Raw genomic sequence first — 15237 nt, 5'->3', positions numbered from 1 at the left:
TTACACGAACCCTAATAACAATCTCTAGATATGCATTTTCACAAGATAATGCATAAACACTCACATTTCATAGCAAAATCACATGTAGAATCCAAGAAATCATCACATAGGTAAGCAAAATAGATTTTGTAGAGCATGGGTTACCTCTTGTAGACAAAAACCTTCACTTAACACTTCACCAAGCTCCTAATAAGGCTCACCTTCCAAACCCACTTCAAGAACACACCAAAAGATCATAAAGATTCTATCTTTAAGAAAAGACACCTTAGAAAACACTGAACACACAAGATGAACATAGATCTTACCCTCCTAGATGCCCAAATGTATGAAATGTAGAATCTTGGAGACAACTCTTGAAGATTTGACAAAGCTTCAACTTGGTTTGGAAGAAAAGCTATCTAACTTTTTAGAGAGAAGGTAGAGCTAAAGTTTGGAAAGTGTAAGGAGAGAAATGAGGAGTGTCTACTAGGTTAGGTTGCATTACTAACACAAGGTGAAAAGTCATGAATACCCTTACTAAAATGAAGAGGTGTAAGGGAACAAGGGAACTACTCACAAAGCTTAAGGTACAACCTTGACTTTGGGGTTGACTAGTCAATTACTAGTCCCCGACTATTAAATTTTCAGGAATTTAAGGAATTAAATTACCAATTGAATTAGGATTAATTACTCAATTAATCCCTTTATCGAATTTGGATTACGGGGTGTCACAATGAGGCTATTTCTACCCGGCGTCCCTCCGGGCACTCTACTACCTCGACGATCTTGTCGAAGGTTTGGATCCATTCTTCGAGGATTGTGGGGTCATCTTCCCCTGAGAAGATAGGTGGGCGGTGGTTCGAAACTTGGCGAGCTACATCTGAGTTTCTATTTGGTGGTGGTGGTAGTCAGTTATTGTTATGGAGGATAGCGTCGCTTAGCGTCTGGGCGACCTGAGTCAGTTGCTGTAGATTCTGAACTAGTGATTCGTGAGCGGAGGGTTCAGGGGTCCTTGACTTACTTCTTTCCGGTGCCATTCTGGTGGCCTACAGGGCCAATGTCGATTGTAATGGTTAGTTAGGGGTTCGCATCCTTACCTTGATGCTATAAGTATTGGGAATCTTTAAACTAAGCACATGATAGAGTGAGGAGAAGTTAGGCAGACAATGATAGATAAACTCACAGCCTCACCGCGCGTCCTAAGATTCCTAAGTCCTAAGTATTTAAACACCTAGAGTTACGGCTAAGCATCTTTAGGTCTCAAACTTAGAGTACTATCCTAGATGTAGCTTAGATTCTTAGAGTCTAACTCTTAACATCCCAAGTATGTAGGTATCTAGAGTTCAAGCTTAATGTCCCAAAGTCTTATCCTAAAGGCATTGCCCTAGGGTCGAACTTAGGCTCTGATACCAACTATAACATCCCTAAATTTTAAGGTATTTAAAACTTATAAAATAAAGGCGAATTCATTGATTGAATCAAAATAGAGCATGAAGCTATCCATAAGAGTCGGGGTGCTATGCCACACCTAGGTTTGAGAACCTAGGTACACAAAACTAACTAAGCATGAGAAATCTTCAAATCAATATTCAATACAACCCCAAGGCTCGCAAGCCACTACTGAGCTAAAACTAACTAAGCTGGTCCAAGGCTCTGACTGGCGCGCTCCGAAGCTAAAACTCATCACCTGAAAATCATTCGGTATAACAACCGTCAGCGAATAATGCTGGTAACCCACTCCAACGCGTTAAGTAAAATACAGGTAGATATAAGAAACTCATTTTGAAACTGGAATACATATATACTTACGAGACTCTAGTTTAAATCCAAGATCAAGACTCAAGGCGTATTAACAGACTCAATATCATAGAATAATCATAAGAACTAATAGACATCCTAACCATGAATTGCAGGACATAACAGGCAGATAAGTATGCAAATAACTAAGGCATTCAACACAATCAATTAGCAAGTAGTTAACAAAGCACACAATTCATCCTTCAACCTTATACCAAGTTCCAACCATATAACTCCCCTATGTCCTTATATTAGTTCCAACCTATACCTCCAGGCCACCCTTATATCACCACCCCTTATGCCTCCTGGCAACTACATGCCCCCACCGACGAACCCACCTTTCAACCACCAACATATCAAGATGGTGCCGCAGTGCCATTCAATGATCCGCACCTCTAGTGCCAATATCAAGGGGTTAGCGCGCATAGCTCTAACATGACACCGCAACACTTATAACCTGACCCATGCTCAACGGCAAGCTAGTTGAAGGTGGGTATGTGCCTTTAGCACAGTCACCGCTATGGCCTGTACCTTTAGTACAATGACCGGGCACAAGTGGTGCCAACCGCCAACAGTTTATTTTCCACCAATCACAATCTCATCAATATCATTATCATCATCATCATCATCAGTTACACTGGCCATTGCGCAATGACCACAATACTCATCATCATCAATCAATCAACACATAACCACATAACAAGCAAGACACGACAACAACGACACGAATCACACATAAAATCATAGAACGATGCTAAAACACCAAGTGAGACTCAGACACGACAAACGGGGTACAACGGGACACGAGGAAACATCAAACGGGGAAAAACACCCTGAACTATGCTGGGATTCCAGCGGGTAGGTGGTGGGTGGAGGACCACCCGCCAGCCTCCCGCCGGCGGCCGGGCACTATTCGGCGGGCAGACCACCGCCCGCCGGCTGCCCGCTAGAACAGTGTTGCGGGCAGCGGGTAGGTAACGGGTGGTCAGTCCCCCCTCCTACCCCCCACTGATACGCAGGCAACTTTTGGTTCCAGGACCTCTCGTGGAACCTGAAACCATGTCCAAACACATTCAAACATATAACGACAACGCCACGCATTCAAGTTACGAAATTTAACCAAGAATCACACCAAATATACCGTAACACGATTCCTGATCATGACAAGACTTAACATAACTCACATAACGATCCAGGGACATCTGGAATCTCAAGAACATCAGGAAACCTATATGCGAAGTCCTAAACACAAGTCCTAGGCTAGACTCAACACCCGATCATGAAAAATCCCACCCAAGTATTACAAGAACATCATAATACGGAATCCACGTTATAATCCTAGGGCTCTAGACATAATCAAAATATAAGATCGTTCATATAATTTATCATAGTATCAAGAACGTCAAGATTATCACATAAGCATCAAGATTAACACATAACATCAAGATCATCACATAAACACAATATAATCCCTAGGCAAAGCTCTATCAAGACTCAAGCGTAGAATCATATATCAAAGGAGCCAACGAATTAGATATAGCGAGGAAAATAGGTTTTGTTGAGACATGGGTTACCTCTTAGCCTTAATCAATATCCTTGGCTACTAAGGTTCTTTCTCTAAGATCTTCTTCCCATGGATTCTCCTACGTCTGGTAGCAGGAGGGGGGGGGGGGGGATTCCTGGGAATATCTTGCGTGGTAGAATTAACTGCGGTAGGATTTCTAAATGCTTCCTAAGTCCTTTTATATATATATATATATATATATATATATATATATATATATATATATATATATATATATATATATATATATATATATATATATATATATATATATATATATATATATATTTATTTATTTATTTATTTATTTATTTATTTATTTATTTAGGAGTCCTAACTAGGGTCTGAATAGTAAGGTTCCACTTATCCTATTCCTTATAGGATTAAGGATTTGATTTTGAGGATGAGGGTCCATGATCCATGGTGGGCCACATCAATTAATTAAAGTGAATCCTAACCCAATTAAATCCTTTTTAATTATTATTAACGGAATCAATTAAATAAGTAGTCCAGGATTAGACGTCGTAACACGGGGTGTTACATCATGACTCCTCATCCTGATTTTAAAGCTAGAGTTGTTTAGGACTATATCTATGTATTCCCAAGTCTCAAAATGATTTTCCTATAACTATATATATTGTACTCAATGCGTGGGAGTGGTTTACTTAGCATTATTCGCTAACAATTGCTACACCATATGTGTTTCAGGTACAGATTATGTAACACCCCGTGTTACGACCCCTAAAACCAATTAATTAATTAACCAATGGCCCAGGAGAAAGAATAAATCACAATAATTAATTAGGGAAAAAGGCCCACCATAGTCCGTGGGCCCTCATCCCTAAACCCAACCCCTAGTCCTAAAAGGATTAGAATCCAAAATAAGACCCCTAGATCTATAAATAGGGAACTTAGAAGGCACCAAGAATTCCCACCACAAATAATCTCTCACCATCCAAAGTGTTCAAAGAATTCCCCTAGGAGAAATCAAGAAAGCAAGAAAGCTTAAAGAAAGATCCTTCATAGCCAAGGAATTAATTAAGGATAAAGAGGTAACCCATGTCTCAACAAAACCTATTTTCATAGCTATGATTTCCCCCGTAGGATTTCCCCATATTATTGTGTATTGATGATTTGTGATATTATTATTGATGATTGATGGGATAATTCCATGGGTGAACTTGATATTGGGAGATTCTTGATAATTATGGTGTTCTTGATGATTATGTGGAGTTCTTGATGTTTATATGTCGTTCTTGATAATTGTATGGCATTCTTGATGCTTATGTGATATTCTTACCGAATCTTGTAATTAGAAGACGAATCGTATTCTTGTTGGTATAAAAGTGATTAGAACCCTAGGTTGTATCGTATGATATTATTCTTGGTGTATCGGGTGGGAAATCGCATGTTTGGGTGTCGATTATGTTTAGAAAAGCATGATAGGTTATGTGCCGTACGTTTCTCGTATTTGATCCGTTAATTGTCTACGTGTTGATCGTTAATTGCGTTGTAAAGTGTCTAAGCATGGTTTCGGGTTCCACAATGGTTCCCGGGGCGTTTTGTGTATAAAGAGTCAGTGGGGGGTAGGTGGGGGGGGGGGTAGGGGACCCGCCACCTACCCGCGGCCAGAAGGGACGTCTCCAGCAGCGGGCAGCTGCCCGCCGGCGACCCGCTGCCCGGAACAGTGCTTACCGGCGGGCAGCCGGCGGGTGGCCCCCCACCCACCGGCTACCCGTTGGAAATCTCCCCCATTCGGGACCCCGGCTTCCCCGTTTGATGTTTCCCCGATCCCCGTGGTGTCCCAACGGACTCCGTTTATCGTGCCGTGTCTAGTTTGATGTTTCGGGTACCGTTCGTAGGTTTATGAGTCTTTTATATTGCATGCTAGTTGAATTGGTATCCCGTTGACCTAGGTGGAAGAAGTATGAACCCCTTAGGACCATTCCTAGTATGTGAAGGATCACGCATAGGTTTTGTTATACGCTTTCTCCCCTTCCCAATGTGTTAATGTGGGTTGCATGTGCTTGCTATGTGTTATGTGTGCATGACACCCCAATTCGGTTGCGATCGGATTGGTTATTCCTGAGCTGCGGTTCAGAAGCTGGCTGCGGTCAGATTTACACTCTCGGGCTGTGGTCCACCGTTTGGTTGCGATCAAACGTTTCTACATGAGCTGCGGTTCATATTTCCTGGCTGCGGTCAGATGACATTCTCTTGGGCTGCGGTCCACTGTTTGGTTGCGATCAAACATTATGATGAGCTGCGGTTCATTGGTCGGTTGCGATCGACCCCTCCGTGTTGCGATACGGGACAGGGTGCTGTGGGGCCGTGTCAGAGCTATATGCGCTGACCCTCATGTATGGGCATGCGATTGGTCCTGTGGCGCCAACAAAGTGTGCTATGTGATGAGATATGGATGAGTTGTGATTATGAGTATCTTGGGGAATGTGACTATGGGATTTATGCTGGGGATTGTTTATGTTGGGTTATGATTATTAATTGTGCTCAGGTTTATTTGTCTTGCCTGTTGTGGATTGTATACGCTAGTTATAACTGTTACTTGTGTCTAGCCTTATCTGTCGAGTCATTCCCGGTTTTAAAAGCTAGAGTTCGTAGGATATATCTTCATGCTCAAAATGGTTTTCGTATATCTATATATATATCTCTATATGTAATGTATTTCAATGCGTTGGAGTGGGTTACCAGCATCCCTCGCTGAACAGATATATTTGGCTTTCAGGCACGGACGAGTAGATCACTGGAGCGCGCTAGAGGTTGGGGCGTAGTTTAGATAGTTCTTCCCTTTCGGCCTGCGTGCCATGATTTGTATTGGTACCTATTGAGATTGTTATAATCTAGCATGTGCACCTGAGTTCTCCAACTCAGGTGTGGCATAACACCCCGTGCTTCTGTAAACGTATTTTGGGATTTATGACTATTTATCTTTATTATGCTGCTTTAAAGGTTTTAAAAATCTCGTGGTGTTACAGATTAGTTGGCTCGTGAGCGCGCTAGACGGAGCTGTGGCTCCTAGTTTAGTTAGTAATTAGTTTTAGTTGGACGGCCAGTGAGCCATTTTATATTTCGGATGATTATGGATTTTGATTAGTTAGTTTGTAGCCTGTGCATCTAGGTCCTCAAACATAGATGTGGCATAGCACCCCCAACTATATTGTTTAGCTTCCGCTTATTTTGGTATTAATGATAGACTTATTCTTATTTCGTAAGCTTTAATTGGTTTTAAATATGCCTGAAAATCGGGGGTGTTACACAAACCTCCCGTGACGTACGACGTCCAACGGCAAAGTGCATGACTTCCTCCGACAGCGGGGTTGGACTCGGGGATGGCGCCTTCGACGGCGGGAAGGAATGCGATTGGACAGGGGTGGCTTCCATCGACAAACGGCATGAGTTCGTGTCCGTCCAGGAACGGAATGACTTGAGTTCTCCAAAATAGATCATTTTTATTGGTGAGCTTAATACTGATAAAGTGATGAGCAGTAGAAAGCGAATTAACAGCCATGCTAGCGGAAGACATGATAGCGGCATCAGAAACGGTCCGTTCGATTAACAAATTTGTCAGCTATTGGAACGAAAGAAAACCCTAGCTTAACTGATACTAGATGAGAACTGTATAAAACTGTATTGAATGAACAGTGATTACAACTGTACAGACTGGTGCAATATATACAAGAGGAATCATAGGGAGATTAGGATAGGTAGTCATAATGTGACTCAAATACATAGAGTCCTAATAGATTCCTTAAAGCTTTTGAGACCGAAACTAACATTTGTTAGAGTGACCCAAGAAAATGGGAAAACATTAGGTGCATGTTGGGTTCGCTGGAAAATGTTTTCTTTGAATTTGAGGAAAATTGGCTTTTCTTTTGTTTAGTTCATGAAAAAAATATTTTCTTCAGGAATGAGAAAAACATTTTCCATGGTCCCTTGATATTTTGTTTTCTATGGAAAACAAGCAGGATAATTATGTTCTCACCAACTTTTCTTAATTATTATTATTATTATTATTATTGTTGTTGTTGTTGTTGTTGTTGTTGTTGTGTAGGGGTACAATTGTCTTTATACTCATTATTGTTTACAATTCCAAACTCAAACAAACAATGGAATCAGTATTCTTAATAATTTATTTTACACCAACCAAACAATGTAATTAATCTTCCCAGTAATTTTTTTGTCATGAAATTTCAATTCCATTTCCGCTCAAATATTTTTCACAAACCAAACGGGCTGTAATAAGGGATGAACACAAACTTGAACAGGTCAAAGTACCTTCGAGGTTCTTATACTATAGTGTTTTGTTTAATTTAGTCCTTATATCTTTATTTGAGATAAGGGTCAAATAAGTCATCCAACTATACACCAAAATGCAATTAGGCTACTGAACTCAAAAAACGTACAATTAGGTCCCTGAACTGCACAAATTCATGCAATTTAACATAAAATGACTTTTTTACCTGATAATGTGATGACGTGTTGATTCCTTTATTTAAAAATAATTTTTAAAATTTTGTTTTATAATTATAAATAAAATAATTATTTTAACTAAAAAAAAAAAAAAAAAAAATCGTCTCCGGACAGCCAACCGGGGAGACAAAGGGTACCCTTCGTCTCCGGCCACCATGGAGACAAAGGGGATCGTCTCCATGGCCGGCCGGAGACGAGGGCACCGCTTCGTTTCCGGCTAGCTATGGAGACGATCCCTTTCGACTCCATGGCCTAGCCGGAGACGAAGTCTCCTTAGTCTCCAGCCGACAATAGAGACGATCCCCTTCGTCTCCATGGTGGCCGGAGACGAAGCGGACCCTTCGTCTCCCTGGCTGGCTGCCCGAAGACGAAGGATTACCTTCATCTCCGGCGGGCTGTTTTTTTTTTTTTTATATATATATAAATTAAAATAAATTTTTTATTTATAATTATTAAAATAAAATTTTAAAAATTAATTTTAAATAAAAAAATCGACACGTCATCACATTAATAAGTAAACAAGTCATTTTAAGTTAAATTGAATGAATTTGTGTAGTTCAGGGACTTAATTGTAGATTTTTTGAGTTCAATGACCTAATTGCATTTTGGTGTGTATTTGGATGACCTATTTGAACCTTATCCCTCTTTATTTTGTTCAATTTAGTCCCTGTACTATAAAAAGTTGTGCAATTAAGGATAGTAGTTAACGGTGTCAATATTACCGTTAACTTAGGTTACGTGGCGCTGACATCATGATATTTATATTCCTACTCATTTATAAATATTTAAAATTAATTATTTTAACCACCAATATATTACATTAGTATGTCTAAAATAAATAATTACAACCATGTTCCTAATGAGATTTGGACACTTGATGTCAACAGGCTTGTAATTATTTACTTTGGACATATTAATGTAATATATTAGTGGTAAAAATAATTAATTTTAAATATTTTTAAAATAATATATGAGTTAGAATATAAATATCATGATGTGATAGCAATTATGTTAGTACCACTACCAACATGATTGGCGTGGTAATTCAGCACCTCGTCCCTTAAATATAGGGTTGGGGGTTTGATCCCCACCCATGTGAATGGAGCAAATCAAATCATTTGACCACTTAGTGTGCTAAGAGTAGGGAATGATAATATTAACTATTGTCCTTAGTTTTACAACTTTTTAAAGTAAACAGACTAAATTGAACAAAATAAAAGTACAAGGACTAAATTGAACAAAACAATATAATACAAGGACTTTATAAGTACTTTGACCACTTGAACATGGAAAGAACCTTACTAAACTTTCATCAATTAATGCCAGAACAATAGAAAATGTTTTCGGCAAATTCTATTGTGGACTATTCAATTATTCATCAAAATACATTCACACAAACAGGGACGGAGCCAGAAATTCGATTAAAGGGGGGCAAAGTAGGACGGATTCAGAAATTTTTTTCAGTAAAAGCGAAACATTAAAATAAAAGATATAATTTTAAAAAAATAAATAAATTATCTAAGAAATTTTTTTTTTAACCATTACTTAAGAAATATAATTGTAATTTAATAAAATAATTTGAATAGAAAATACATTATAAATTATACATATCACTATTAATATAAAAGAATGTTATATATATATATATATATATATATATATATATATATATATATATATATATATATATATATATATGTGTGTGTGTGTGTGTGTGTGTGTGTGTGTGTGTGTGTGTGTGTGTGTGTGTGTGTGTGTGTGTACAATTTCACCAATAATAAGAACTCTCTTAACACAACTTCTACATGGATTGCAACATAACTTAATCTAACAGAACCAAAGCAATCTTGATTGGCGAAATGTTGAACTGAAAATATAAGGTTGTAACTAGTAGTGGAGGAGAAAAACATCCATTTTCACATGATGTTTGCATCCACTAATCAAACGTAATTCTAACTAAAACTCTTCATTCCAAGTAAGCAGCTTTTCTATTTAGTCGCCTCCATCTGGAGCTGCTTGCTCTTGAACAGCTTGCGCATCAGTCTCCATTTGCGTTGGAGAATCAGTTCCAGCATCCTTAGCAGCTTCTGTATCCGTATTCATTTCAGTTGGAGGAGGAGGCAAGACCTGGGTGATTGTTTCAATCAGCTCGTTAATAGTTTCTTCATTTTCCCCAAAGCGCGTATCACATTCCTCAATAATCTGTGTCGAATTCAACAAAACCAAAGTATGTGACAATTTGAAAAAAAAAAGATTAAAAAAAAAAACCGCCTTAGCTTTGTCAACAAAAAATAAAGGGCAAACAAGCATAATAACAATAGTAAGTTAGGAATGAAGTAGAGCAATAGCATTATGGCTCCATTCAGAATATATATATATATATATATATATATATATATATATATATATATATATATATAATCAATTTGAAAAGCTGGCATAGACAGTTGAAAAATAACAGACAAGCACTAGGAGGAACACCTTAAAATCTTAATGAACTGAACATTAGCATTACCGTGTCAATTTCAACCAAAGAGGATGGCCTAATGTTGGTTATGTTCAATATCTCAGCTTTTGCAAGATTGAATTGTTTACATTTAGCTAAAAATTCTTCTATAATCTTTCTTGTCTGATTGCAAGCAGCAGTTCGCTCTAAGTAATCATAAACCTGCAGATACACTTACAGCACCAGTTACACGAGTACATGACTAAACACCATAATAATAATAATAATAATAATAATAATAATAATAATAATAATAATAATAATATAATATCACTAGCAAATTGGCATAACGAAAGCTTCCTACCTTGAACTCAGATGGTAAAACAGGAACCATGACCCTTGTAGCATCATTTCCTGCACCTCTTGATCGTAGAAAGTCAAGCACCTCAAAGTTAGTAAGTGCACCGGCATTTGCTTCAAGACTGCATAAAACAAATTTAAGATGTAACCACCCAAAGAAGTAGATCAAGTCATCAAACTAGAGCTTTAGATACTCAGATCACTGAATGCCACTAAACCAGAAGGATATATAGAATCTAGCAATTACATACATCTTCATCCTCAGAAGCACAACGGTGAGCACACGGAGCTGTTATAACTTTAATCTTCAAATCAACATGACCGGCTACACCAGTGATCAAAGAAAACCAGAACTAGAACTTTAGATTTTTGTAACCCAATCAATACAAGGGAACTATTGAACCCCTGCAATATTCAAAAGTGCCACAAACATAAGAAAGGGTTCTAGTAAAACACATCTAAGAAGCCAAGTTGAAGATAATAAGGCCTGCATATTTGTAAATAATAATAAACCTAATACTATAATACAAAACTAATATATAACCACAAATCCATAAATACAAGAAATCTAACAGCACAATGTCCAGAATCACATGACAACCAACCAATAACAATGCTCTATTGCTCTATGAAGATTCAACTATCAACAAATACATCTTGCTTGAAGGTTCAATCAATATACAAAAACAGTATAAAACTAGACCACAAATCAACAATATAATGACCACTCCTCAGAACATTTATATGCAAACTACAGCAAAATTATACACAAATCCAGGCTAAAAAAAGAACCAATAAGGCAATAATATACACAAATCCGTAGGCCGCAGCCGCAGGAGGTCAGTGTAGCGGCTCGCGACTGCTGCTGCCGTCAGTGCGTCAGGCCACTGCCGGTCGCGAGTAGCCGTCGCCGGTTTAACTCACAAATTCATATTTACAGAATTACAGAGAAAAGCAAGCTATGCGTGTAAAAGAAAGAGTGAGAAGACCAACCTGATGCCGCCGTCAGTGCTGCGGGAGTCGCAGGTGGTCGAAAGTCGAAACCCGTCAGACCTCACTGTGTCTTCGGCTTTGAGGAATTAGAAATTGAAAATTTGGGATTAAGGTTTTGTTTAATATATATACTCGGGTAAATAAAAAATGAAATTTATAATTTATAAATAATTTAATGTGGTGTTTGGTTGGGGACTTTTGTGGCAAATTATTGTGTGGACCATTTGGACCATAACAAAAAGTACATTTTTAATATATTAAATATACATTATTTTTGTATTGAATATACATTGTACAATATAATGTACACTCAGAACATAAATAATGTACGTCTCCTGAATATAATGTACATTATTTTTGTACTGAATATACATTATTTTTGTATTGAATATACATTATTTTACAGTAGACAAAATATGGTCCACACAACTTGTATGGACCATGGTCCACACAATAATGATTGAACTTTTGTACCATACTATAGATTTTGAAATTGATTTTTGTTGTAACCCATTAGCCCAAACATGATCAAAGGAAATACAAAGAAAAGAGACAAGTAAGAAGATCATCTTCTTATTCATCTGTGTCCTTCATATTACATACAACCACAACATATATAATATACAAATATAACGGAAGACGTAATGTAGTCATTAATCTCCTAACTGTTACATAATCAATACTAATAATGACAACACTAAATATATTATTTATAACACTCCCCCTTGGACATTATTTGGCCACGATCTTGCCTCATTAAAAACTTGCTAGAAAAACCTTGTGGAAAAAACCTAGACAATACAAGAGTACTATGGATAGTATATTTCTTCACTAGGAAAAGTACATGGGAAAAAACCTAGTTGAAGAATGTGCGCCCAGGCACGCGCGCGATTCAATTGTTGACGTCACTCCATCTATCCAAACGGCCCAAACCCCATTATGTGTGTATTCAGTTAAAAGTTTCTGGTGTATTGTGTTATGAGTTTCTGTGTATTCAGTTAAGAGTTTCTATGTATTTAGTTAAGAGTTTCTGTGTATTCAGTTAAGTGTTTCTGTGTATTTAGTTAAGAGTTTCTGTGTATTATGTATCATGTTAAATTATGTGTATTCAGTTATGAGTTTCTGTATATTTTGTTATGAGTTTGTGTATTCAAAACAGATGATTTTTTATTATTATTATTATTTTTTGACAATGCACCAAAACGACGTCATTTTGGGTAGGGCAGGGCGCACAATGCATTGTGCTCCCTTGGAAGTGTTGCATCCATCTCCATAACTTCATATTTGGCTCTCATTGACTCCAAATTCATCCAAAATGCCCCAAAAGCACACAATTGCCTCAAACTCAACAATTTATGCATCTAAAGATATAAACAAAGGAATTAAGGCGGCACTTCTTTGCATAAAATCAAAGTGTTTAACACTCAAAATAGATCTATAAATGGGGTAAAAATATTGACATAAATGCACTTATCAATCTCTCGACATAGACAACCTACAAATTAAAAACCCCCAATAATCCTAATCGCCCTGTGACGCGCGCGTCTTCCTAGGAGCATAACATTTTGGTTCCGTTACCAAATATCAATCGGGGCAATATGAAAAAGCTCCAGGAGGATATGCGAGACATTCGCTTAATCATGCATAAATTGGAACACCTACCAACCACCGTGCAAAAACTTGAAGAATTACCATCAACCTTTAATACTCTGTTTATAGTCGCTGCACACCTCACGACAGTTGTGAACTCTTTTTTTGTGAACCACCAGCCCGCAACGAGCTCCACTGCTGTCATGCACTCTATCGCTAGCCACACCACTCCAGAAATTGTTGTCCTAACACTGCCAGACCCCACTCCATCCACTCGTGTCACCCGACTTAAGTTTCCGACATTTTCAACCAAATTAGACCCACACGTGTGGTTACATCGTTGTGAATTGTGCTTTGACAAATCCTCTCTCAGCGATCACGGGAAAGCCTCCACAGCAACCTACTATATGTTCGATATGGCGCAACTCTTATTCAAAAAACGCTTAAAGGATGGCCAACAGTTTTTTTGGGCGAAATTCAAAGAGGTTTGTACTCTCCGATTTTGCCCTCCTCGCAGCATCAACCACCTGCTGAATTTGCGAACCTCAAACCGAAAAACATGGACCTTGAGGACTTCATAGATAATTTCCATACCCTCCTCGCTAGAGCTGACAACGTCCGTTATTCTCAGCAGGTCAATACTAAAAATAGATCTATAAATGAGGTAAAAATATGGACACAAATGCACTTATCAATCTCTCAACATAGACAGCCTACAAAAAAACCTCCAACAATCCTAATCGCCCTGTGCACGCGTTTTTCTAAGAACATAACATTTTGGTTCCGTTACCAAATATCAATCGGGGCAATATGAAAAAGCTCCAGGAGGATATGCGAGACATTCGCTTAATCGTGCATAAAATGGAACACCTACCAGCCACCGTGCAAAAACTTGAAGAATTACCATCAACCTTTAATACTCTGTTTATAGCCGCTGCACATCTCACGACAGTTGTGTTTTTTTTTTTTTTTTTTTTTTTTTTTTTTTGTGAACCACTAGCCCGCAACGAGCTCCACTGCTGTCATGCACTCTATCGCTAGCCACACCACTCCAGAAACTGTTGTCCTAACACTGCCAGATCCTCTCCATCCACTCGTGTCACCCGACTCAATTTTCCAACATTTTCAGCCAAATTAGACTCACACGTGTGGTTACATCGTTGTGAATTGTGCTTTGACAAATCCTCTCTCAGCAATCACGGGAAAGTTTCCACAGCAGCCTACTATATCTTCGATCTGGCGCAACTTTGGTTCAAAAAACGTTTGAAGGATGACCAACAGTTTTTTTGGGCGAAATTCAAAGAGGCTTGTACTCTCCGATTTGGCCCTCCTCGCAGCATCAACCCCCTGGTGAATTTGCGAACCTCAAACAGAAAAACAGGGACCTTGAGGACTTCATAGATAATTTCCAGACCCTCCTCGCTAGAGCTGATAACGGACTTCTCAACAGGTCAATCTATTCACAACAGGCCTTGATGAGGTTCTACGTATAGATGTGAGGTTCTACGTATAGATGTTGAAATGATGCGGCCAGTTTCTCTTGATGAGGCCAATAACATAGCACGAGATTATGCTCGTAAAGGCTTCTTGCTTCACCATGCACCCCCCTCCCCCCCGGCAACCTTTCTCATCCCAAACACGCCCTAGTTGCGCCATAGCAGTGCACCAACAGCCACAATCACGTCCTCGGTTCCATAAACTCTCCCCGACAGAAATGATAGAGCGCCAAAAGCGAGGCCTCTATTATCCTAATAAAATAACAAGCAAGAAAGAAGTTAAGTTAAAATCAAGAGGTGGGATAACTCTCAAAACGTTCCTATTATCCTTGTTCCCTAATCGCCTTGTGACTTGTGCGTTTGCCCAGGAACATAACATATGCACTCGAAGAGACAAACATATGCACTTGAAGAAGGAAAAATATGCACTTGAAGAAGGAAAATAATGCACTCATTTGTTTATAAGCTAATAAAATAAATATGTATTCCAAGTGAAACTATGCACTCAAAAAGACAAACATATT

The 15237-nt window shown here is 38.4% G+C and overlaps 1 protein-coding gene and 1 long non-coding RNA gene across 2 annotated transcripts; both read right to left on the bottom strand.

The window, feature by feature from the left end:
- Positions 1-11: 11 nt before the first annotated feature.
- Positions 12-15174, bottom strand: LOC109187611. The gene is made up of 3 exons (XR_002055288.1): positions 15091-15174; positions 1612-1614; positions 12-22 (listed from the first exon to the last, which is right to left on the bottom strand). It is a non-coding gene; the product is annotated as an uncharacterized LOC109187611 (long non-coding RNA).
- Positions 9610-11723, bottom strand: LOC109187600 (DNA-directed RNA polymerase III subunit rpc9-like). The gene is made up of 5 exons (XM_019337839.1): positions 11628-11723; positions 10886-11039; positions 10639-10756; positions 10344-10496; positions 9610-10030 (listed from the first exon to the last, which is right to left on the bottom strand). Exons 2-5 carry the CDS (start codon positions 10891-10893, stop codon positions 9821-9823), a joined length of 489 nt encoding a protein of 162 aa, XP_019193384.1. The 5' UTR covers positions 10894-11039; positions 11628-11723; the 3' UTR covers positions 9610-9820.
- Positions 15175-15237: the final 63 nt, after the last annotated feature.

The sequence above is a fragment of the Ipomoea nil genome, unplaced genomic scaffold, assembly GCF_001879475.1.
Source record: "Ipomoea nil cultivar Tokyo-kokei standard unplaced genomic scaffold, Asagao_1.1 scaffold0191, whole genome shotgun sequence".
Classification (NCBI taxonomy): domain Eukaryota; kingdom Viridiplantae; phylum Streptophyta; class Magnoliopsida; order Solanales; family Convolvulaceae; genus Ipomoea; species Ipomoea nil.
Note: the sequence above shows the minus strand (reverse complement) of the source record. Positions and strands in the feature narration are given on the sequence as shown.

Excerpts from the sequence above, each read along its gene's own strand:
- LOC109187600 (XM_019337839.1), bottom strand. Across the intron at positions 10,497-10,638 it reads TTTTACCATCTGAGTTCAAG|GTTTATGATTACTTAGAGCG; the intron begins GTAGGAAGCTTT and ends GTGTATCTGCAG. Across the intron at positions 10,031-10,343 it reads CTTTGGTTGAAATTGACACG|ATTATTGAGGAATGTGATAC; the intron begins GTAATGCTAATG and ends AATTCGACACAG.